General features: G+C 33.7%; 1 protein-coding gene across 1 annotated transcript in view; it reads left to right on the plus strand.

The window, feature by feature from the left end:
• Nucleotides 1-25172, plus strand: part of LOC138698943 (transmembrane protease serine 9-like) — a 69788-nt gene that overhangs the window by 25245 nt on the left and 19371 nt on the right. The window contains exons 6-8 of the mRNA XM_069825140.1: nt 15822-15921; nt 16335-16420; nt 18248-18336. Coding sequence (XP_069681241.1) covers nt 15822-15921; nt 16335-16420; nt 18248-18336 — 275 coding nt within the window. The remainder of the gene's footprint in view (nt 1-15821; nt 15922-16334; nt 16421-18247; nt 18337-25172) is intronic.

Consider the following 25172-nt stretch of genomic DNA (forward strand, 5'->3'; position numbering starts at 1 on the left):
CTCAGGATTTTTCAATTAAGAATCTCAGAAATTCGAAACCGGAGAGCATTCCTGATTGCCAGAAGGTCTGATCACTCAGCCATCATAGGGGCACTGGCAGAATTACCTTAGCAACAACTCAACTTTTGATCTTAATTAATTATCTTGTTTTATTGCCTACACCTGCTTATCACGGAGTTAGTGTGCGTCACAAGAATAATTCACCTGCTTGACACGCGACTGTTATTACCTTGAAGCTTATCGAAATCAAACTAAATTTTGCACATAGGGGAAACCATAACAACACTCTGGCTATCTCAGAAATTTTGTGTCCATTATAGTGAAAGAATGGCTTTGGGTATGTCGTCTGTTTATCTGTCTATTTATAAGTCTGCCTGTAACTACCGAACTTCTCTTACACAATTTTAGCTCATAATCTACAACTTCAAATTAATTTCAGAGCAATAGCTTTTTCTCCTATTACCGAAAAACTTCACATCAGTCTTATAAAGTTCTTCTTCGGGGAGGCACATGATATATTGTTCTCTGTAATTCCAGCAACATATTTTAACTTTGCTCTAGAATATGCCATTAGGAAAGTCCAGGATAACAGAGAGGGTTTAAAATTGAACGGGTTACACAAGCAAACTACGTATTTATGCGGATGATGTGAATATGTTAGGAGAAAAGCAACAAATACGGAAATTTTACTTCAGGAAAGTAAAGAGATAGGTTTGGAAGTAAATCCCGAAAAACCAAATTATATGATTATGTATCTTGACCAGAATATTGTACGAAATGGAAATATAAAAATTATGGAAATTCATCATTTGAAAACGCGAAAAATTCAAATATCTTGAAGCATCAATAACCAATATAAAAGACATTCGTGAGAAAATTAAAGGCAGAATAAATATGTGAAATGCCTGTTATTATTCGTTTGAGAAGCTTTAGTCATTCAGTTTGTTATCAAAAAAGCGGAAAGTTAGAATTTGTAAAGAGTTATATTACCGGTTGCACTGCACGGTTGTGAAACTTGGAAACTCACTTTGAGAGAGGTACAGAGATTAAGGGTGTTTTAGAATAAGGTGCCTAGAAACATATTTCGGGCTAAAAAGGATGAAGTTATAAGAGAATAGAGAAAGTTACATAATGCAAAACTTAAGATAGTTAAGAACATTAAATCCAGACGTTTCAGGTGGGCAAGCATGTAGAACGTATAGAACGAATCCAGAAATACATATAGAGGGAAAAACACCTACGGAGAGGCCGAGATGTGGATGGAGGATAATATTAAAATGGATTTGAGGGAGTAGGATATGATGGTAGGGACTGGATTAATCTTGCTCAGGATAAGACCGACTGGGTTATTTAAGGACGGAAATGAATCTGGGGGTTCTCTAAAAGCCATTTGTAAGGACCAGAAACAACACCAGTGGCAGAAATATCAGTAGGGAACACAATTCGTGTAAGTCACAATATTGTCTAATACCGAGAAAATTATTACGAATTAATGGGATATATGCATATATACCGCCTGTATGTATATTCATTCATTCATTCATAATTCATTCATTCATTATTCATTCATTCATTCATTAGATATTAATTTTTATATTAAAATTATACACGAATGTTAGTATAGAGCGTTCAGAGTTTAGAAAATACCATTGAGTATATAGCAGTGCTGTTGATCGATGAAAATAATTTAATCGATTACCCATTTGAATTTAATCGGTTAATCAATAGATTAATCGAGCTTTGATCGATTTGAAAAAGTTTCAATGTATTGTAATACACAGTTGTTGTTAAATTTAATTTGCATTCGGTGATAAGCATAAGTATAAAATTTTGTACCTATATCTGTATATACTGTATCGTTATATTACAAAACAATACTATTTTAGTAATTTACTAGCATATTTATTATGTAGGCTTATAATTTATTGTGTAAATTTCTCTGGAGATTTTTTTGACAAACACAAATTAAAAAATATATATATATATGAAAACTCACCTAGTTAATACCGAATTAAGTTCTGCTCTACGTTTAGTAACAATTTTTCCAGCAGTACTAAACGCGATAAAGCTTTTTTTCTGTAAAGAACTTCTCCACGATAGTTCAATTTAAATCCAAATATTTCACCGAGTTTACCTCTCAACTTCTCATATGTCATAATGGAGTTTTTACTTTTCACATACCACGAAATTTGTTTTTTTCTTTAGCAAACTAAACACACAAGCTTCATCTACAGATTCAGCAAAGAAACTGCAACAATGCAGCGGCCAAAACAGCAGAATGTACCCTATTGTAATCGGAAAGATTATTATTTCTACAAAATTTTAGAAAGAGAAGGAGATAGTTACTCCCTCACCTGTACATAGTGTAGCCATGCCTATGGGATGAGGAGAACGAATCCCAAGAAAGTATGTATTTCATATGCTAGAAAGATGAGCTGACAACAAGGTGTAAGTTTTCTTGGCAAACCATAAAACTTAATAAGAGATTCGCATTGTGTTTAAATTTCAATAGGGATAGACCAGGTCACTGTCCTCATATCTCATCTCTTTCTGAAGTGTTTGTGGAAAGATTTGCCCTACGCTACCTTCTACCTGCTTTGCAGTTACAAAATAACGGTACTATTGTGTTTTGAAGTAAGCAATTCCTGAGAGACGAAGATTGTCAGAATTTTTAGTCTGAGTTTGCATTAACAAAATATTAATTAATATCAAGTACAACCGATCAAGTTTAATCGATTGGGTTATTCGATTAAATATTTTTGATTGATTAATCTTACAACAGAAATTGATCGATTAATCGATCAGATTAATGGATTAAATCCCATAACAATAGTATATAGACTTCTTCTTAGCGGAGATTCCGTTCATTGTAATATAACTAAAATAAATTTTACGTATTTTCTAACAACGTAAATACAATAACAGAAATAAACCTAAAACTGTGACTAAACACTTATGTTGCTTATAAATACATTTATATATTAAGATAATTATATTTCCAATAACCGAAGAAATTGAATAAATTTACTTCTCTTTTTATATATTTAGAAAATACGTAATTAACATATTTAATTTGTATTATAAAGGGAAGGGATGTCTGCTAAAGACATGTACCAATGGTATTTTCTAAACTCCGAATCAAATATAGAAGAAATTTATTTCACAGCAAAAATTTCATTGGTAGTAAAGTTAGCATTTGCAGTAATAATGATAAGAAACTTATTACATATTAGCAGCAATATTAGTATGGATAGCAGAAATTATATTGGTAGTAAATTATATTGGGTAAATTAGGGTCTGTTGGACAGTCGGGCATGTTGGACACTTTGTACTTTAACGCGTTACCTCGCCACTTGTGGGCACCACATTCTGCTAGAAGTCAATGACGGAAGTAGCCCAACTCGTGGCTACTTCTGTCATTGACTTCTAGCAGTGGCGAGGTAACAAGTAAAAGTACAAAGTGTCCAACATGCCCGACTGTCCAACAAACCCTAATTTACCCTATTACATAAGTGGACTGAAAATGGTACTAGTACGAGAAACATTAGAAATGGCAGCAGTAGAGAATTTGATATCTATAATAACAATATTATTGACAGTATTTTCATAATTAGCAGTAACATTATATATAGAGAATTACTGTCAAGAGTTAACTAGCATTAATAGCAATATTAATTAATCAAGCTATGCCCAGCGGCCCGATATCAGTCATGAGACTCCTCAATTCGCACCCCCAGTAAAATAGTGTCGTACCTCGAAAATCGTGATTTGTAAAGATATGCCATTTCCTAGTGTATACTGGTGTAAAATATTTTAATAAATAATTACCAATACCTTTGATAATTTACTACTTCGTTATTAGAATTTCACACATCTAGTTAGGAAAACGGCGTGGCGTTGGAAATAATTTACGAACCTAATATGCTATTTTCGACATACGACAGTATTTCACTGGGGGTGCGACATGAATTCTCAGAGTTCGGAACTAGTTGGAGTCCGTCAGTTATGTGTGCTCAGTGGTGGATAAAAGAATTTCTGACTCCAATAATTCCAGATCGGTTAAAAAACAGGTGAAAGTGTAATAAAGATATTTTTAATTTCACTGGGAATAAAGTATTAATTTATAGAGGAGAATGGCAATGTATTGTCATCTATGTCTGAAATCGCTTTCAATTATTATCAGGGTTAGTAACACTAGTAGACATTATGACAGATACCATTAATCTGAATGTCGGCATCTTCTTGAAAACAAAAGACGTGATTTACTTTGTAGATTAAAACATCAATACATACAACGGTGTTTGTTGTAGTGTAAAATGTTATATTATTATTATTATTATTATTATTATTATTATTATTATTATTATTATTATTATTATTATTTACAGTCGTCTCATGAGGTCCAACCATCATATGTCATAAATTATTTTTTTGACAAAATTTCCTGAAATTAATAAGTGTGCCACAAAGATTATAGCTACAGTATATTCTGTTTCCCATATAGCCTATGTACGAACAACTTTTCTCGGTAATGAATTCGAACAAAACAAAATACAGAAGTCGCATAAGTCTTAAACATGTTCGTAATCTTATGAGAGTTTCTGCATCACACTTGTTGACGTCTAATTTGGATACAATCATGTTCGGAAAAAGGTATCAATTTTCCCCGAAGAAAGAGCGTGTCCAGGTAACCAGTTCATTTATCTCCTCTTTCAATGCATGACTTTGCAATAAAACATACTGTAGATTGTTAGATGTCATCAATTTAAAAGTTTCAGTTTCGGTTCATATATGTCATATATTCAAGTTTATTATACTATGTATTTTATTTTAATTTTGTCTTAATTCTGTATCATATACGAAAGTGATATAAGTTATTCATTGAATTAAAAAAGGATGTTCTTTGTATATTATGGATAGATTTTATATTATTTTTAACCCTTAAATTGACAATATATCCCATAGGATACAACAGGTTAATAGACTATATGCAATAATTTTAATAGAACAATAGAAAAAAAATTGGTAGGAAAATTAAATTTCACAATACTATAATACTATACAATATATAAAAATATGGACATTGCGACAGTTGTTTTCTTTTATGGTCCGACAAGGTTTAATAAACTAGTGTGAGAAATGAAGCTTTGCCAAGTTAAGGGTTAAATCGAGAACATCAGCATCTTCAGCAATTATTGCACTGCAATTAGCATTTATATTCATTATAGGCCTACATTAAATTAATATGACGAGTGTTTTATTGAGTATTTGAGAGTAGAGAAAGAGAATAAATGGCAATTATGCGCACAGAAACAATATTGAATATTAAAAGCCAATGCTATCTTTATTTGTTTTCAATAATTATTCTTCCTCTCAGCGTGTCGTAACTGGAATAGAGTAAACAAAGACTGTCTCCAAGCCTGTAATCACTTGACAATTCCTGTAATATATAGTATTGTTAGAAACAATGTGGTAACAGAAATGGTAGGTATTAGTCGCATAATAGGTATATAGCAAAAGTAACAAAAATATGATTTTAAGGGAAATAGTTTCGGAGCATAAATAATATACAGAAATAGTATTTCAGTAGATATTCCTATTTGTGGAAGAAGTAGTATTTGTACTAAAATTATCATTTCAGCACAAATTTTATTAATTGTAAATTGAAATTGCATTAGTACCAGTAATGAAGATAGTCAGTACCAGTAGGCCTAGTAAAGAGAAAATGGTCTGTGTGAGATAATTATTATTTAGCATAAATTCTATTAATAACAGAAATGGCATTTGTGGTAAAAGAATATCCTCGCACAAATTTGTATTCGCAGCAGAAACAGTATTTATAACAAAAATATTACTTTAGCAGGAATGGTTATCGTAGGAGAAATAGTATTAGAAACAAGAATAATAGTTTTAATTAGTAGATATTAGTATTTTTAGCAAAAATTGTATTAACGAAAATATATTTTAACAAAACTAGTAATATATTGTGAAAATTATATTTATCAAAAATGTTATGTTCTGCACATATAGTCTTAGTTACAAAAATAATATGTTTAACAGTAACAGAGACTGTAAAATTATCGTATTCTAATAAAATTATTCTTTGTAAAAATTATGTTTTAGTAGAAATTGTAATAAAACAGTATTTTGAGAAATTGCATTTGTAGCAGATATAGTATTAGTAACGAAATTGTGTTTTAGAAGAAACGACTTTGCTAATTATATAATATGTTAAGGAAAATTATTTTTACCATACATATTAATAACGAAACGATATTTTCTTAGAAATAATATTTCTAGCAAATAGTGTTCAGCAAATATTTTATCTTAATTCTTGAATACACTCTTTTAATGCTTACCATATTTAATCATTATGAAATGTGAAATTATTTAAGTAAGTAAATAAATAAATAAATAAATAAATAAATAAATAAATAAATAAATAAATTACTTCACTGTGTTAACATTTTAAATCATGGCTTTATATTATTTAATTGACTAGTTTCCACTAGTTTTCTAGTTTGAAATCTCTAGGTTTCGGAAGTTGATGAAAATAACATCGATACTGGTCAGTCAGGTCAAATGACACCATGATTTTAAATGGTAAAAGAGTGAAGTTGTTCTTGATTTAGTGGACTTAATAATTAACCAGTGAAATATGGTGTGTATATATAGGAGACAATAGTATTATGAATAAAGTAGTATATGAAGAAAAATTGCGTTTGTAGCATGCATAATATTTGTGATAAAATAGTATTTTAGTAAAACTAGTACTTATAATAATAATAATAATAATAATAATAATAATAATAATAATAATAATAATAATAATAATAATAACAACAACAATTTAGCATACTTTGTATTTCTAGGGAAAATAAGTAGTACCTATTAGTAACAAAAACGGTAGCTTAGCACATAAACTAGTCTAATTTAGTCAATGGTGGAATACGAAGTGCGCATGAGCTGCTCTGTCGATGAGTTATGATGGAGTATGTGCGTATTACCCCGTAAGCTCCGAGTTTCAAGTTTATCACCATAGTTGACGAAAATAATTAAACTGGATATTGTAAAATGGACTAAATCATCAAATTGGTCATTTGAAGAAGAGAGAGTGGAACGGAGGAAATTCTCTCCGGCACCGGGATTTGAACCCGGGTTTCCAGCTCTACGCGTTGACGCTATATCCACTAAGCTGCATCGGATTCCCATTCCGATGCCGGACAGAATCCTCTCAGTTTAAGTTCTATCTCTTAGATTCCTACTAGTGGCCAACCTTCATGCACTACGTCACAGATGTGTTACAGTAGTACCATGTACACACAGTATGCAAAGGTGCGCTCTAACGAGTGACTAAGCGGCCGGGATGTACTGCGGTTCATCGTAATATATTGTAGTCATTTGAAGTTACATGCATTTTAGAAACATTGTAGAAAGTGATAAATTACTGAATTTGGTCACTATATATTTGACTTTGCCCTTTTGGCCTCCTTTATTACTAGTATTATGTGTCGAAAGTATAGGCATCTAGTATCTAGGCACTTATTACAGCTCGAGATCATGCAATAAAATACTTCTTTTTAATTTAGTATTAAATTGTGATAATGTCAATGACTTAGATAAATTTTTTCCACTTTATGTTGCATACGGTACACTGCAAAACATTTCTGAACTACAGTGTATAAGTTGGGAGAGTCCTCATTGACGTCTGTTTCTAACACATGTTTTTTTTCTCTACGAAATAAGGAAAATAAAAGTGCATACTCCTCATCTGAATGATACATTCAAGAGGTAGAGTTGTGCATCCAAGATTTTCTAAAGGATTATTTTAACAATAAAATTTAGAGTCGAACAAAGAATCAAAAGAAAACAGGAATGTACAGATTTTCATTATGCAGGATATTTATCTGCCCAAAATACCTGTTCAAGACGTAAGCCATTACAGGCAACTCACAGCAAAATTATTTTATATTTTTTAATTTATAACTGGTCTTGCTCATTACAGCATCTATAACGAATGACAGGCGCACAAAGGCCCAAATAAGTCATTATAATATATTTAAGATCGAAAAGTATTTTGGAAGACAAAAACTAAAAGAAGCTGTGAAGCTGTAGTCGGGTGGTCCAGCGATAGGAAGATATTTTTCTCCTATATAAGTTATAGTATAGCTTCATTTTAGATATTTCTATATTTCTTTGAGATGTTTAACTTACGCGACGGGGATCAGCGAAGCGCGTAATAGGTTCTTTATTCACTCAGTCTGACAGGCGCCTAACGCATTTAAAACCAGTAGACGCGAGGTAGGTTACTGAACTTTAGTATAGCATAAAGGGGTTTTTCCTGTCTAGGAACGCGCTTGTAGCGTTGCTTGAAGCTTGCAAACAATAGTAGCGTCTGGTGAGCGCGTCACCTTAGTGAGTATTTAAAAGGACGGCGTACCGAGACGCGCCCCCAGACGATTGCCGGCCTGTGAGCCGAGCGTGTATTTTCCCAGACGATTGCCGGCCTGTGAGCCGAGCGTGTATTTTCTCAGAAGATTGCCGGCCCGTGAGCCGTACGTGTATTTCCTCAGAATATTACCGGCCAGTGAGCCGATCGTGTGTTTGGTCAGAAGACTGCCGGCCAGTGGCGTGTTTACTCACTTATACAGTCTACGGCCTGTGAGCCGATCGCGTGAGTACTAATAATATTACCGGCACTTGTTCCGATCGTGTATATCTTATCATTCTCAGTTTTTCAGCCGATCGAAGTGATAAAGTGTAAATTTCGCACCTTTTAGCTTTGTGATTTACTCAAAAAGTGACAGCAGCGATTTTAAACTGGCGTTAGACGAGACGCCGAAATCACACGGAAGACAACAGCCAGTATTCCGTCGCTTGGACTCAAGCAAGGGACGTGAGCCGAATAAATATACTTAGTGGAACTTTACTCCTTGGTTTCTTTCCGTGAGAAGGACAAACATCACATTATATCCTACACCCACAAAACCACAAGGTCCCTGAGAAGAGATCGCCTCTACCGGGGGACAAGATCTTCTACCGACGTCTGACTGAGCTAGTAGACTTCTCATCTGTCGGCGACGAGACAGAGAGGAGGGCAACCATCGCAATTGGCGCAACCAACACGTGCCACCAGGTAAAACCGTCGCAGGTGAAATGGATTACAGTAGGTCTACATTTTCATTGTAGATGCAGAAAAAAGTGTGGTGCTGTGTGGTAGTTAATTATGTAAAAAATTAGAGAATGTCGTAAACCAAATATCACTATATCACCTCATAAATTTAATGATTATTTTGTTGATTCTGCTAATGAATTATATACCAATCATAATATGGATCTGAATATATCCTCTTCTGAGGGATTTTAAAGATGAAATCAATTCCTCATGGTCTCAATTTTAATTTTAGAGAAGTTATTGCTTATGAGAATTTAGTTATTGTTAATATGTTAAATAATTCTAATTCCAGATACATTTATAATTTATCAAATTATATAATGACAATTTTTATACATTTCATAGTCATCCACTGACTTGCTCTATTAATAGTTGTTACTATTGGCTTTTTTCCCAGTAGTTCAAAAACAGCCAAGGTAACTCCAGTCAGAGTAGTGCAGAACCGGTTTATATTCGACCGGTTGCAGATCAATCGGTGAGGTTGCACATTCGTTCGAATATCCGGTCTTGAAGCGGTTGCGCCTGGCTAGACAGATTCACAGATATAGAGGAAAGAATACCAAGCACATTTCACCATACAGGAACTCTGATGACATTTTGCAACTACACAAATGGAGTAATTGAAGGAAATTTAGTTTTTCTAATTATAAAATGAGTTAGCTTGAAATTCTTAGGAAAATATTTGGGGCTAAGTGTGATGAAGTTAGAGGAGAATGGAGTTAGTTACACAGATGCATTGTATTCTTCACCTGACATAATTAGGAACATCAAATCCAGACGTTTGAAATCGACAGGGCATGTAGCACGTATGTGCGAATACAGAAATGCATATAGAGTGTTAGTTGGTAGACCGGAGGGGAAAAAGGCCTTTAAACAAGGCCGAGATATATATATGGGAGGATAATATTAAAATGGATTTGAGGGAAGTTGGATAGAGACTGGATTAATTTGCATAGGATAGAGACCGATGACGGGCTTATGTGAGAGCAGCAATGAACCCGCGGGTTCCTTAAAAACCATAAGTAAGCAAATTAGCTTGAAATAGGGTTATAATTGATTGGGCATTTTGGTACATTTATCTTCATAACTAATATGTAAATCAACTAATGGACAACGGTAACAACAAAGGAAATAAGCGTGATGTATAGATGAAATCTGACGTGTAAACAAATACAAGAATAAAATAAATTACAAATAATTACAAAACAGACGAGCAAATATTTGCACACTTAGTATTGTAACGTTCATACTTTAAATTCAAAATAGGCTACTTCCGAAAGAGTAGTTGTTAATACAGCTTATGTCTTTTAATTATTATAAGTGGATGTATTATTATTTTTCTAATAAATCATTTTTAGGGAAATAAGTTATTAACAGAAATAAAAGCACTCTCAATTCTAATGATTGTAGTTTCATGATGCATGCTTCAATCAATGAGAGAGAAGGAAATATCATTTGAAAGATACACGATGATAATCGCGTCCTCACAATGTTTCTTGGAACTCCTGGATCGCTCAATATTGTCTGTCGTTCATGATCCAGAGCCGTCCAACCGAGTCAGACTCAGACATTCGTTAAACCGAACATTGGACCACTCCGCGAGACGGAAGAGTTTCGCATACTGTCTACAGCGCCAGGCGTTCAGTAGCAATCTGTCTGTTCTATCTTTCGTAACCGATTATGCAGGACTCTAACTCAAGTGTTATTTTAAATCAACTTAGAAATTATTTTGATGGAAATAGTGTGAAGAGCATATCACAGTCAGAATTTGTTTAGGTAGATCTAGTCTGAATGCAATTGATAATTTTTCCGCTACTGTGTTACAAATGTTAATGCAATTAAGATTTTATATTAATTTGTAATATTAAATAATAGCTTCTTTTAATATTTTTAACTGGTCGAAGCCGACGAGTTGAAGTTAATGGTATTTTTTCTAATTTGGTTTTGGTAAATGATGGTGTGCCTTAGGGTTCAATTTTGGGCCCTTTTGTTTCTCAATATGATTAATGATTTATGTAATAATGCTGATGTTCAATAAATTATTTATGTTGATAATTAAATTTTTTTATTAACTCATAGAAATCTTAATGCTGATGTTCAATAAATTATTTATGTTGATAATTAAATTTTTTTATTAACTCATAGAAATCTTAATGAATTGCAATTGCTTTAGAGTGTACCACTGATGCAGCCTTAATATGGTATAAAGCCAATAGTTTCTTCGGAAATGATGATAAAACACAGTGATTAATAATCAGTTTAAATAAGATATCTAGATTTCCAAGTTAAAATACAATGATCATATTGTTTGTGTTCAGGTTGTCCATAGTGTTACTTTTAATGAGAAGTCTGGTCGATAAAATTCCAATGTATTTTATAAGAAATATTTATTTTGCTTTATTTGGAAGTATATTTAGTACGTCCTTTTCAATTGTGATAATAGTTATTTCCTAAATAAACTTCTTTTAATCTTTTTAATCATTCTAGAACAAATTATGATAGCAGTTTTTAATTATAGACTATATTTATAAAGTTTTAATGTACATATATCAAGATGAATGAGGAATATTATTCACTTAGAAATTGTGTACAATGCCTTTACTTATGATGCACCCTTGTGTAGACTATCTACGACTCAGGATAGTTATGTATATGTTTGAAGATTTTGACATACATTTGACCATACCAGCATTCAAGCAGAAAATTCAACAACGATTACTAGCCAAACCATTTTATTAAATGCATGTGCATATATAATGTGTGTGTAAAAGTCCACACCTGTGTAGTAACGGTCAGCGCGTCTGGCCGCGAAGCCAGGTGACTCGGGTTCGAATCCCGATCGGGGCAAGTTACCTGGTTTACGTTTTTTCCGGGGTTTTCCCTCAAACAAATACGAGCAAATGCCGGGTAACTTTCGGTGATGGACCCGGACTCATTTCATCGGCATATCATTCAGACGCTAAATAATCTGAGATGTTGATACAGCGTCGTAAAATAACCCAATATAATAAAAATAAATATATGTGAAATGCATAAAAGCTATCTAACTTTAGGTGTATTTCAAATGTTATGTCTCATATAATGTTACTACTACAGCTCAAAAGATGTAGGCACTTTTAATTTAAAATAGGCAGACAAAAATACACAAAATGTCCGAAATTGACATTTAAACACAAAATTAAATAAAAAGATCGTTTTAATATCTAAACTCGGAGAAGCTAACAACACATAGGCCTAGGAGAAGCTGTTGTACCTGGAGACATTTCGTTTATTTTCAAGGTTGTGTGGTGGAATTTTTCGCAGTTGACCACTTTAATTTCATCATTCAGCTGTTCTGTGAACGATTTACTTTTTGTTGAAGAAATCTGGAGAGATTTTATTTTAAAATCTATTTTCGAAAATTAAAAGTAAGTAATTGTCAAATTAATTAGTTATTTTTAATTGATTTTTTAGATACACGATTAAAAACTTAAATATATATTATTATTCTAGCTACGAATCCATGTGGTTATTGGCCTGTTTTCGGTACCTCAGTCTTGAAAACTTGCTGAGTTATATTTTACTGATTCCTGATGTGCCTGTCTTCAGGTAGACCTCATTACATATTAAATGTTTTTGTAAAAAAGTTACTCTTTTGATTAGTAATCAAAAACAGTATCTAGTAATGACTTTTATGTGGTTTCAGCTTTAGCGGAAATGCCACGAAGCGAATTATAACTCAAGAGACAAACTCCGACAAAATTAAATTACTCTCCTCCCAGGAAAAGAATAACTCATAATCCTAAAAAAGGAAAGACAAGTGCTTTAACAGATACGTCAGAGAAAACCGAAATAGAAGAAATAGAAAGAAATTTGAGTGAGAAGAGAAATATAGTGAATAAAGTTCAGAAACGGAAGAAGTTGAAGCCACAATTTCTGTTTCCAGAAGATAATTCAGAAGATACTGCAGATGAGCCGAGGAATGTGTTAGTTATAATGATAATGATGATGAAAATGCCATTTAAACTTTAAGTTACACTTATCGAGCGAATTTTGAAGAAATAAGAGAAGAAAATTTTGTTCTCATTTATGTGGCAGGAAAGACAGACTAATTATACCTTTTTTGTCGATAGAATATGTGTGAAGATTTGTGAAACAGAATTTGAAGTTCAGTATCTAAAGGAGTTTACTAAATATGACAATTTATTTTTTTTTTTACATCATGAACAATCTGAAATTGTTGAGCTTCCTTCAGAGGATATCGTGTTCAAACTTCCCCAACTTCTCAAAGAAAAGATTCAAGTCTAAGGGGCACTAAGAAATATGTTTTCAAAATGTCATTTGAAGGATACGCCCTTGTATAATAAGCAATTCATTTATTTGGAAAGCCTAATATTGTTTCTTGTCAAGAAAACTGAGAATTATTTTAAAACTTAGCACCATTATAAATATTGTTATTACATTAAATTTAAAGACAAAATTTATCATTAATAATAATTAGAAAACAGTAAATTGTCTGTGTTTTCTAGAAATATCAATTTAATAAAATATTAATTACATTAATATTATGTTCAACCATGACCCAAGATATGTCATTCTATGTCCCAAGGTACATCACCCTGTGTCCCAAAGTACTTCACCCTTACGTACCTAGGGACAGTATGTTGCACTTTAGGAAAATTTTAAAAATCTATACAAAAATTATTTAATTGAAACCTTTTTTTTCTAAGATACACTTCAAAGATACTGTTGTTAATAATGAAAACATAGCTTCCGCTACTTGTTATACAAAGTGAAGCTCATTTAATAATTATGTAAGAAGAAACGAGGTTGGCCTCATAAAATTTGTGAACCAGTGTGGTAGCTCAGTGTCTAGTGTACCTTGAGACTCTTATTCAAAACGTCACGGCTTTTTAATTCCGGGCTGGCCTACCTGCCTGGGTTTTTCACATGATCAAATTCTATGAAGAACAATCTATAGCAAAATAAATATCTGTATTATAAATAGTAGAAAACAATTTTATTAACATTAACATTTTTAACAATTATTTTGTTTGCAGTAAAATGATTATGAAATTATAGCCTATACAGAGTGGGTGGTATCCTCTGCACCAAATGAAACTGGTAGGCCTAATAGATCATAAGGAGAGATTTGAAAAATCTAAATACTCTAACATTCACCGTTTTAGAGGAAATCGTTGTGTTGCTATGAATATTATTTTTACCTATCTGCTTGTATAGCAATCAGCCATTTCTCTCAGGTCATTACGTAACAGAGCGCTAGAGTGTTAGGCCAAGACTATTGTTTTCCTGCTTAACGATGCTTCATCGAAGGAAAAGTGTAATAAAAGTTTTATGATTTTAAATGTTAAATATAACCTTTTAAATGATGGTGTAGAGATACCATACCCTCTATAGTAATAGTCAGAAAAATGCTACTAGTATCCGACATCTTACCTGTAACAAAATTTGTAGCAGAAATTATATTAACAGCAATAGTAGTACCAATAAGTTCCAAAAATATTTGTATTATGAGGAATAAATTTAATTGTAACAACTGCTGTAGTTATTTAATGGATTGAGGGAACCCCGCCCTCCAAGAAAAAACCTGAACCAAGTAAACCATCCCAAACAGGATTTGAAGCCGGGCCTGTTGGCTTCAAATCAGACGTGCTAACCGTTACTCCACAGCGGTGTACATTATGAGGAATACTGCAGTTTTAATATCAGTAAAGTTATTGACATTAGTGAAAATATCCAGAATTACTAATAATATTAGTTCCAATAGTTATATTAATACAAGCAATAGTATTAGTAGCAGTAGTAATATTAGTGTCGGTACTAGTATTAGTAAAATATCTCAATATAAGGAATTAAATCGTCAGAGCAGTGAAATAGCTACTACAATAAAAGGCATCAGTACCTGAACTAATATTTCAAAATTATGTATTTTTGTTAGAGTCAATTCTAATATCGCACTTTAATATGTAACTGTAAATATGATTCAAGATTGTGTATAAAGTTGTTCGAAAGGAAATATGGAACGCAAACTGGAATTATACTATTGAATTAATTTTATGTTAATAAAAATACACTTCTGTTTTACGAGCAAAAAGCCTAAACTCGTTGTTTCTCGTCTTACACTCTAAAATTTATATGACAATATTTTGTTCTGCAAGAATGATGTATAATCATATAATTATTATTTAACTGTGCATAATAGTGTGAAGGAACTAGGTGGCAGTTTATAGGAATGGCATAAACTTATAAAATTACTATGATGTACCGATTAAGTTTCAGTGCAGTAATTCTGAACTTTCATATGGTGAAGAATCGGTAGAACGGAGTCCCGGTGCCGGAGAGAATTTTTGTCCGTTATACCGATTCTTTACAACTTACAAAATGTTGGATTAAAAATAAATTCGAATAAACTTGTTAGACATCACTTAATTAGAAGTTTACAAAGAAGATTATTTTAAATATTTTACTGGTAATTTCAATTCTAACAAAGTGCATAAAAGTCTATTGAAATTATATTTTTAACAAACACATTAAAATGGACTTTTCCACAAAGATAAGTCTATCGATAATAACATATTACCGAGATAAAATACGCACATGGTCATTAATTATTGGCGTGATGGAGTACTCGAAACTAGTATAAAAGAACGGACAACAGTTCAGCAAAACCTCCTGCAGTGATCAGAGCTTGTGCAACAAAATGCTTCGGTTCTTGGTACTCGCTTTCCTCGTCACTTTCAGCGTCAGTGAGTACTGCGTCAGATTGTTTCCTGACAATGCCAGATATAGAACATCTTTGCTTATCACTACATTTTGTAGGGCAGCCTCTCTGTAGACCAACTAGCAGTCTTGGGTTATTTCTCGGTTATCATGCTGAGCAATTATTCGATGTCTGTAGGTTTAGCCCGTTGAAGGCAATTAATTTTAAAGTACGATAAAGTAATTTTCAGCTTGGCTTTCACTGGGAGGGAATTATGAACACTGTTTTCAACAGAGGGCTGTAGATAAAATTTGTCGATCATTTTTCAGCACGTTAATTTCGGAGTCTGGCTAAAACTGTAGCTGGAAGCGTTCTCAAATACAATATTGTCTCTAGCACTAGACCAAGAATGTGAAAAATGCAATATTTTTTATATAGGTACAATTGTTCGTTTTACAGGCGCTGTTCCTGAAATGAGGCATCCTGGTTTTGGCAGCCGCATTCTAGGTGGTGAACCTGGAGATATTGCTGATTACCCATATCAGGTAGGAAAAACTCAATCGCAATATAATCATTAGATTAGAAAGAAGTTAATGTTTTTCATTAAAATATTTTTAAGAATACTATGGGCTATAGAGTTAAGCACCCTGGCTGTATGGTCCATGCCATCCTGTGTAGGACTCGCGTTACGGAATGTGCGCTGGTTGGAGTCCCAAAGGGAAAGAAATTGGAGAGCTACGATAGGTAGTGGAATCTGATTAGAATCAGCTATAACAGATGGGTGGATCATCTTGCTAACCACAGAATACATCCGTTGTTGTTGTATGATCATTCACCTCTGCGGAAGCATGTCGACGTGAGACCAGCAGTCGGTTGTTCGAGCCTTGCTCTTAACGAGCTGTGGTGCGGCGGATTTATTTTTATGTGGGTTTTGGAATTTAAATAATAAAGTTAGTAATCTTATATTAGCTCTACGTAAAGATTAATTTTTCAGTCCTACAGAATTATCTGTTATATTTATCATTAGTTATTAAGGGAGAAAAATTCGCTCAGTCGCCAGGAATCGAACCCGGGACCCCCAGTTCTACGAACTTGTCGCTCTACCACTGAACTACGCCGAGGCTCAATGTCCGGCGCCGTGCCGGAACAAATTTTTCTCCATTAATAACCAATGATAAACACAACAGATAATTCTATAAGTCCAAAAATTATTCTACTGTGGAGTCACGGGCACCAAGTTACTCAAATAATTGCGTTCATTGTGTGGTGACTGTTGATTTAATATATGTATCAATATATATGTCGAACTCGGAGTAAGGTTACTAAGGGAAATATCAAAGGAGAAAGATTCGATCCGGTGCTTGGATTGAGCCTTCGCGTAGCTCAGTGCTTAGAGCGCCCAGTGAATAGAATGGAGGGTCCCGGGTTCGATACCCGGCGCAACTTGAACATTGTCCGAGAGACAACGCTCAAGTATACGAACATGCCAGAGGAAAATACAAAGAAAAATACTGGCATCACGCTACGAGACAGAATGACAAACGAAACACTGCAAAGACTGACGAACACTATTGACGCAGCAGAACGAGCCACGGCAACGAAGTGGACCTGGGGGGACATGTGGCGAGACTACACCAGACAAGATGGACCCATGCAGTCACGATGTGGGACCCCTACATCGGAAATAGAGGATAGGGAAGACCACGGCTCAGATGATGTGACATGCTTGCCAAAAAGTTGAGTAACCAATGGTCGAGGACAGCAAAGATCAGAGTTTTGTGGAAAGAACTAGGGATAACTAGATAACAATAATTAGTGTTAAGATATTGTAAATAGCAAAGTCAGTATTAGTGAAAGTGTGAGACAAATTTTGTAAATAGTGAAGTCAGTGTTGAGAAAGTGTCAGTTAAATAGTGTAAATAGTAATCAGTGTTTGTCAAAGTGCATTGTGGATAGTGCATAAAATGAACAAAGAACAAAGTGAAGATACTAATTAAAGTTTAACAGGGTTATTAACCATGTCACGAAAGTAGTATACACGACAAGCTCACCTGGACTGGCTCACCAAGCGAGTACACTTGAGCCATCCTTATCGAAGGGGTTCTAACTCCATCACAGGAGGCCTGTGCCCAACTTGGGATATCACTCACTCACTCACTCATTCATTCATTCATTCATTCATTCATTCATTCATTCATTCATTCATTCATTCATTCATTCATTCATTCATTCATTCATTCATTCATTCATTCATTCATTCATTCATTCATTCAATAAATTAGCGCAACTTAAAGACAGCATTCAGACTGTCAAGTTGAATATAATATAATTCTATTAATACAAAATAATTACTTGTATTTTTTCTGTTTCAGCTTTCATTAGAGTACTGGAACGGGCACATGTGTGGAGCAGTAATCATCAGTGAAAACTGGGCAGTAACAGCTGCGCACTGTCTTGACGGGTGAGTTTTTGATGTGCAACTTTTTGTAGCGATTGGCATATGTCTCTTTCACCCATATTTACCGCTGCCGCTACCGCTACCACTATCATTACTACTACAACCACCACTACCACAACCACTACCACTACCACTACTATAATATCATCATCGCTTCGAAGTTCAGAGGTATTTCTCGTAGACTAGTTACTTCTTGACTTGTACGACCATAACTCTCATTGAATGGTTAACAAAAGAATTCATAGGCATTGTGTAACAGTTTAGTCTACCGATGTGAAACAACGGTTAGCGCGTCTGATCATGATACGAGCGGGTCAGGGTTCAAATCCCGGTTGGAACAAGTTACCTGATTAAGATTTTTCCTAAGTTTTCCCTCAACCCATTAAGAGCAAATGATGGGTAACTTTTGGCCCTGAACCCTGGACTCATTTCGATGGAATTATCACCTTCATCTCACTCAGACGCTAGATAACCGTAGCAGTTGATAAAGCTGCGTAAAATAAATCAATTAAGGAAAGATGCAACACATTATATCTAAAAGTCTAGTATTTTTTCTTCTTTTCATTGACGAATGCATGCAAACAACTTTTTGTAAGAGTTAATTTTTACTTGTATGGTATACTTTAGTGTGTTCTTTTAAATTCTCCAGAAATTCGTTTATAATTTTTCGTTAAACAGGAAGATTCTTTAGCAATATCCTCCACGAATTCCATCATGTATTATAGTAGAAGTAATCTTCAAATGAATTTTAGCATAACTTACGTAACAACGTCGTGCACTTTCGTTTTACTTGTTAAATATACTGATCGTACCTTACTTATTCCAAATTTTAATCAGTTTACGTTTCTATAGGTTTATTAGTTTTATTTGTGCATAATATCTATAAATATTATTAATTATCGAACTATTTACGTATATTATTTTTTACTTTTATAATTATTGTCATCACAAAATCTCAAATCTCTTAAGTTAATTTCCTGTACTACACCATACAATTCTAAAACATATTACCTATTTGTTGCATATGCACAGTAAATAACTGATTATTTAATAGCCGTCCAGAAGGGGATATTAGCTATATAATAGTATTAGATACACTCAAGTACGTATTTAATTAAATATTATAATATTGATTTATTTATGTTTAATTAATATAAATATGATGAAACATTTCGGTAACAACCCTGATTTCCCCATTATTAAATTCAAGTTCTTAACAACATTTATTCTAAATTTAAAACAGCTACACTACATATAATCATTTTCTTGTACATTGAAACTCTTTATACATCTTCCTTTGTCAATATTCACCAAAGTTTCATACCATTATTTTTGTCAAAAAAAAAATAATGCCTCTCCAAATTGTAACGTATAAGTTCCAATGGTAAAAAATACATATTTAAATCAATAGATCAAAATATTAGAACTGCACCCAATTTCCTACGACTGACTTACTATCAAACAGAAAGATTAATAGTAATGTAAGTGGGAATTAAAAACTACACAAGTGAAATAAACGAACACATACATCAATCAAAAGATGCATGCAATGGGATTCGCACACCATCTACATTCAATGTACATTTGTTAATCGTGATAATTTCTTTAAATACGAAGAGACTTAAAACCATGATCAATATTTTTTGAAATTTTTGGAATTGGTTACCAAATAATTTTGAAATATTCTATACAAATCCCGGTCTAATATGATTTAAAGTTATAACTTCAAGTTACCGACTATTTGTTTTTTAACAACTTTTATAGTTACAACATAAGTGAACACAGTTTCCCTCAACAGTAAGGTGTACGGATAGACAGTGTATAGGACCACAAACTTTTTATTACCAACTGGCGATGAGGTCGCTGCTATCGCTACAAACAGGAAACATGCAACGAGCTCAGTAGTTCGAACTCCTGCCGTCGGTAATCGGAACTTGACATGCCTATAGACAGGTCTACAATGTAATATCACTCTAGGGCATTCATAATATGCTAATACAGACTTAGAAGTGAAATATAATGTGCGTTGCGTAATAACAATAATAATAATATATTCATTTATTTTACTTTTTAATTACACCGATAAAATCAGATCCTTCACTATCACAGTGAATTGGCGAGAAAAGGTAACCTGCCGTGCGTCTAAGTGAACCACGGTCATTCTCCAAATTCTACTGAAAGAATAACCCCGACCAACGACTCTGTTGGTAGATTGGTCTACATAACTGGCTTCATATGGGTGAAAGGCTTAAGTTAAGTAACCGCAATTAGTCAAAATACATCAATATAATTTATGATAAACCTCTCTGAACTCTTCAAAGTCGAATGCTGATGTTTAAACATATTTTGTCTATATGATACATGACAAATGATAGCCTATGATACGATACGATACGATACGATACGATATGATATGATGTATGACTTGATATGTGATATGATATATATCGATGGCCCAGAACCAGATTGTTCTAAGTCCATTTTACTATTTTTTTTTCAGGAGAGCTATTTTAAGCTCCTGACATTCAAAACTGGAATTGCTTCATAGCAACCTTATGATGAGAAATATTTACAATTTTGTTCGATTCATATATGGAGACAAGTACTGGAACACAATGAAACACAGATTTCTTTCTTATGAAAAATTGGACTTAGAACAGCCTGGTTCTCAGCCATCGATATGATATGATATGATATGATATGATATGATATGATATGATATGATATGATATGATATGATATGATATGATATGATATGATATGATATATGATAAGATATGATATGATATATGATATGTTATGGTATGATATGATATATATGATATATATGATATGATATGATATGATATGATATGATATGATATGATATGATATGATATGATATGATATGATATGATATGATATGATATGATGTTCAGGGTGATTCACGAAGTTTTAACGTCACTTAGAGAGGGTCTTTCTTAGGGCAAATGGAGCAAATCTAAGTAAAACATAGGATCATGCTTAAAGTTAAGTCGCTACAGGTTGTAGAAAATTTGAAATTACATACAAAATTTAATAATATTATTTCAGAGAACACAAAAAAATGGATACAGTTCCCACTTTTGTAACTGCTTCTTTGTAAACTTTATTCTGCTCAACTCCTTAGTTTTATAACAGATTTTCAAACGTGTCTCCTCCTGCCTCCACACACTTGGTCTCACGCTTATGAATCGCGCGTGTCGCATTCCTTAACTTATCAGGGCTGTTCCTGATGATTGCTGCGGCGTCCATAATTCCCACAATTAATTCTTCACGTGTGTTTATCTTGATCTGGTATACAAGATCTTTCATCCACCCCCATAAGCAATAATCAAGGGGTATCAAATCTGAGGACCTGGCTGGCTAGGGATGAACATCTTCGCGGCAAATCCAACGGTGTGGTATATAGGCTACTAGTTTAGATGATCTCTTACTGCTAGGGTGAAGTGAGCAGACATCCCATCAAGTTGAAAATACGTACGACATCTCGCTACAAGAGGGACATCGTCTTGTATTTGTGTCATTTCGGTTTGCAAAAAGTGTAGGTACATGTCCCCATTTTCTTTTCCGGCTAAAATGAATGTTCCTATCAGCTGTTCATACAGAATATAACACCATACATTTACACTTAATCCATGTTGAAAACTGGTTTTCTTCGTGTCTTTAGGGCTAATACCTACCTATTCCTGTAAGTTATGTACGAGTAAGTTATTATGCCTTTCCGTCACAATGTGACTCATCAGTGAACATAACTCAGCGGTAAAACTCCCTACCATTTCCGTTTAACCAGGTGCAGAACTTGACAGAATGGGCATGATCTTGTGGCTCTTAATGTTGCAATTCTTGAAGATGATAAAGGTATAATTCGTTTACATGGAGTGTCCTCCATACCTTTAACTTAACAACACCGAGTCGCCGAGCAAGACTTCTGATTGAAGTTCGAGGACTGTGTTGTAGGCCTATAGCGTTAAGAATGTTTTCTTGTTCTGCTACATCATGTTGTTGATGTATTTCATACTGGTTACGAATACTAGGGGCTGAACCATTTTGCCTTACTTTGTTAAATGTTCACTATACTCAGCGCATTTCAAACTGACAGATAAAGATCAAGTACAAACCACGCACGAGTCACTGAACTGAACTCTGAACAAAAGCACTGGTAATCCCGGCTGTCCCAGCTGACTTCAAACGAAGAGAATGGCCCAAGATTGGGGGTTAGCAGACGTGGCAAATGCAGTCCATTGCTTGACCTTCATCCGCCAGTTCGAAATGCGCTCAGTAGTCATAGAATAGATGAGAAAGTTTTATTTTCGCTGGCAGAGTTAAGACCATAAGGCCTTCTCTTCCACTCAACCAGCCTTAATCAATACAATGGTGACATACATATTTTAATTATGAATATTTACAATAAACTAAAGATTCTCCAGGAGTATTCTTAAGTTATATTTTAACGACTAGTACATGTATATTTAATCTGAGATAAAGCCTATACGAAAAAGTAATAACTTAATTTATGAGTTAATGTAATTCAATTCAGTCTATATGCAATATGTAAATAATTATAATTAAGTTGAGATAGCTAGTTGGTTAAATGATGAGAATTAAATTTTAGTACTTGGAATTCTATGATTAAGATAACGTCGGTTATATCTGACAGCAGGAGCTGTTACATTTCCCTCACACACATACCATAAATAGATATATCGGCATATTTCTCAATTGTAAATTCATACGGCATCTTGAGACAACTAACAAGCTGCCAACTCCACAATGTATGACCGCCAACAGGTTTAGAAAATTAACGATTATTCCTGCATTACATGAAATAGGAAAAAAAAAACTTTATTAGGAAAATATGTTCCCAACCACTTGAGAAAATATTCAATTAGTGGCGGTAAAACTTCTTGAATCGCTCATACATCATAATCATCATCATCATCATCATCATTATCATCAGCCATTTACGTAGTAAGCCTAGCGGTCTCCTTCCAGCTTCTTAAGGGCCGACGCAAAAATCTTTTCCCTCGAGATATGTACCTGAGGATCTATCTAGGCAATCTGAAACAGTCCATCCTGTTGACATACTGGAGCGAATAACTGTCCGAAATTGTTGAAGTGTTCGTGAATGGGGGTCAAGTTTAATTTCTTTGTTATAAGGTATTTATTTTATGACCTGAGAGACTGTAGCCAGTAGTTCTTAAAAATGTCATTTCAGCTGTTATTAGGCGTTGTGTATCTTCATTTCGGATCGTCCAAGATATTGCTGCTAAGCGAATGAATACTACTGACGGAGGAATCGAATACTATGAATAAAGCTGTTCTCCAGTGATATCCGTTACTACCGTAGGTGGTAGAGAAAGCATTCGGAGGGATGCGGAGCTCCGGAGGCAAGCGACAATCCAAAGAGGGAATTCTCAAGGACGACCGGCAGGCCAACTGAACGGCGAGTCTGTCGGTAGATGCCAGTGAGATAAAATGACACTGAAGCCGATATACGACACTAGGATATTCTTTGACTGTCTTTAATTTGGAAAGATTTTTGTCAAGGGAGTTATTATTAAAATTGTTTACAATATTTGCAGTATCGGTACTTTGAATTTTGTGTTTTATTATTATTATTATTATTATTATTATTATTATTATTATATTACGGTATATTTATTAATATTATATTATGTTCTAATAGAACATATTCATGAATATTATGTAAAAGTGTTTTCCAAAGTTAAAGGTGAAGAAGAGCCTGAATAAATTATTTTTAAACAGTGATCTTTAACACATTGATACCAACATATCTTCGGTTGTATTCTTAAATGCCATTTAATATATTTTACGTTAAACTCAATCGATTAGACTGATGTTGGCAGTAAATATTTGTGAATAAACTAATGTTTCTAGAAGAACTATAATAAATTGTTTACATTAGGTTCGATACTGAAGAACTTTACTTTTGCTGTACATTTCGCAATGATTGAATTTAATGACATTAATTTGATCAATAACAAAACTAACACGCTCTTTCATAAATGCTATGAATTTGAAATGTAGAAAAAAATCTGTCGGCTAAAGTAGTACTCCAGGCAAAAAAGAAGAGAAAGAGAGTAAAAGAATGAGAGAATAGACAAAAAATTACACACGTATTGAAAAAAAATACTCAGGTTCGAACCACTACATGATCCGAATAAAGGAATGCTCAGCGAAAAGTGCATGTCTGCGCCGCAGCACAGGTTATATAAACCTGTGCGGCATCAATCACACGTAATCCGGAGGCCTCCGATTGAAAATGCGCAAACAACTGCTCCGAATACAACCTAATCATGCGCAGCACTATTCTAAGTCTCACTGCCGTACCCACAATTATGTACGGCAGTGAGGCCAACACTTTATATGCTTTCAGTCTGGTATGTTTGTGTACTTTATTTGTTGTTACAACTTGATTAATGACTCTAAGGGCATTGTAAGAACTTTGAATTTTCTGTGATATGTCTTGTTCTGCTTCATGTTAAATCGTAACCTATTTTTTAAAGAGCATTCTTGTTCGAAAATCGAGTTCCCAATACAAATTTTACTTCTGAACGGCATTTTATCTTGATAAGCAATTATATTTGTTTTCACTGTAGAAATTCCCATGTTAAAATTGTGTGCCATTACATTAAGCTGGTATACAGAATATTGCAATTCATCTTCAGTGTTAGCAAGGAGAACTTGGTCGTCTGCATACAGTAAAGTGTCAAGAGTGCTATTGGTTGAAAGCTGGATGTTTCCATGTATTATCAGTCTCCAGTGTCTGATAAGAGTATTAATGTAAATATTGAGTA

This window comes from Periplaneta americana, chromosome 4, assembly GCF_040183065.1.
Source record: "Periplaneta americana isolate PAMFEO1 chromosome 4, P.americana_PAMFEO1_priV1, whole genome shotgun sequence".
Lineage (NCBI taxonomy): Eukaryota > Metazoa > Arthropoda > Insecta > Blattodea > Blattidae > Periplaneta > Periplaneta americana.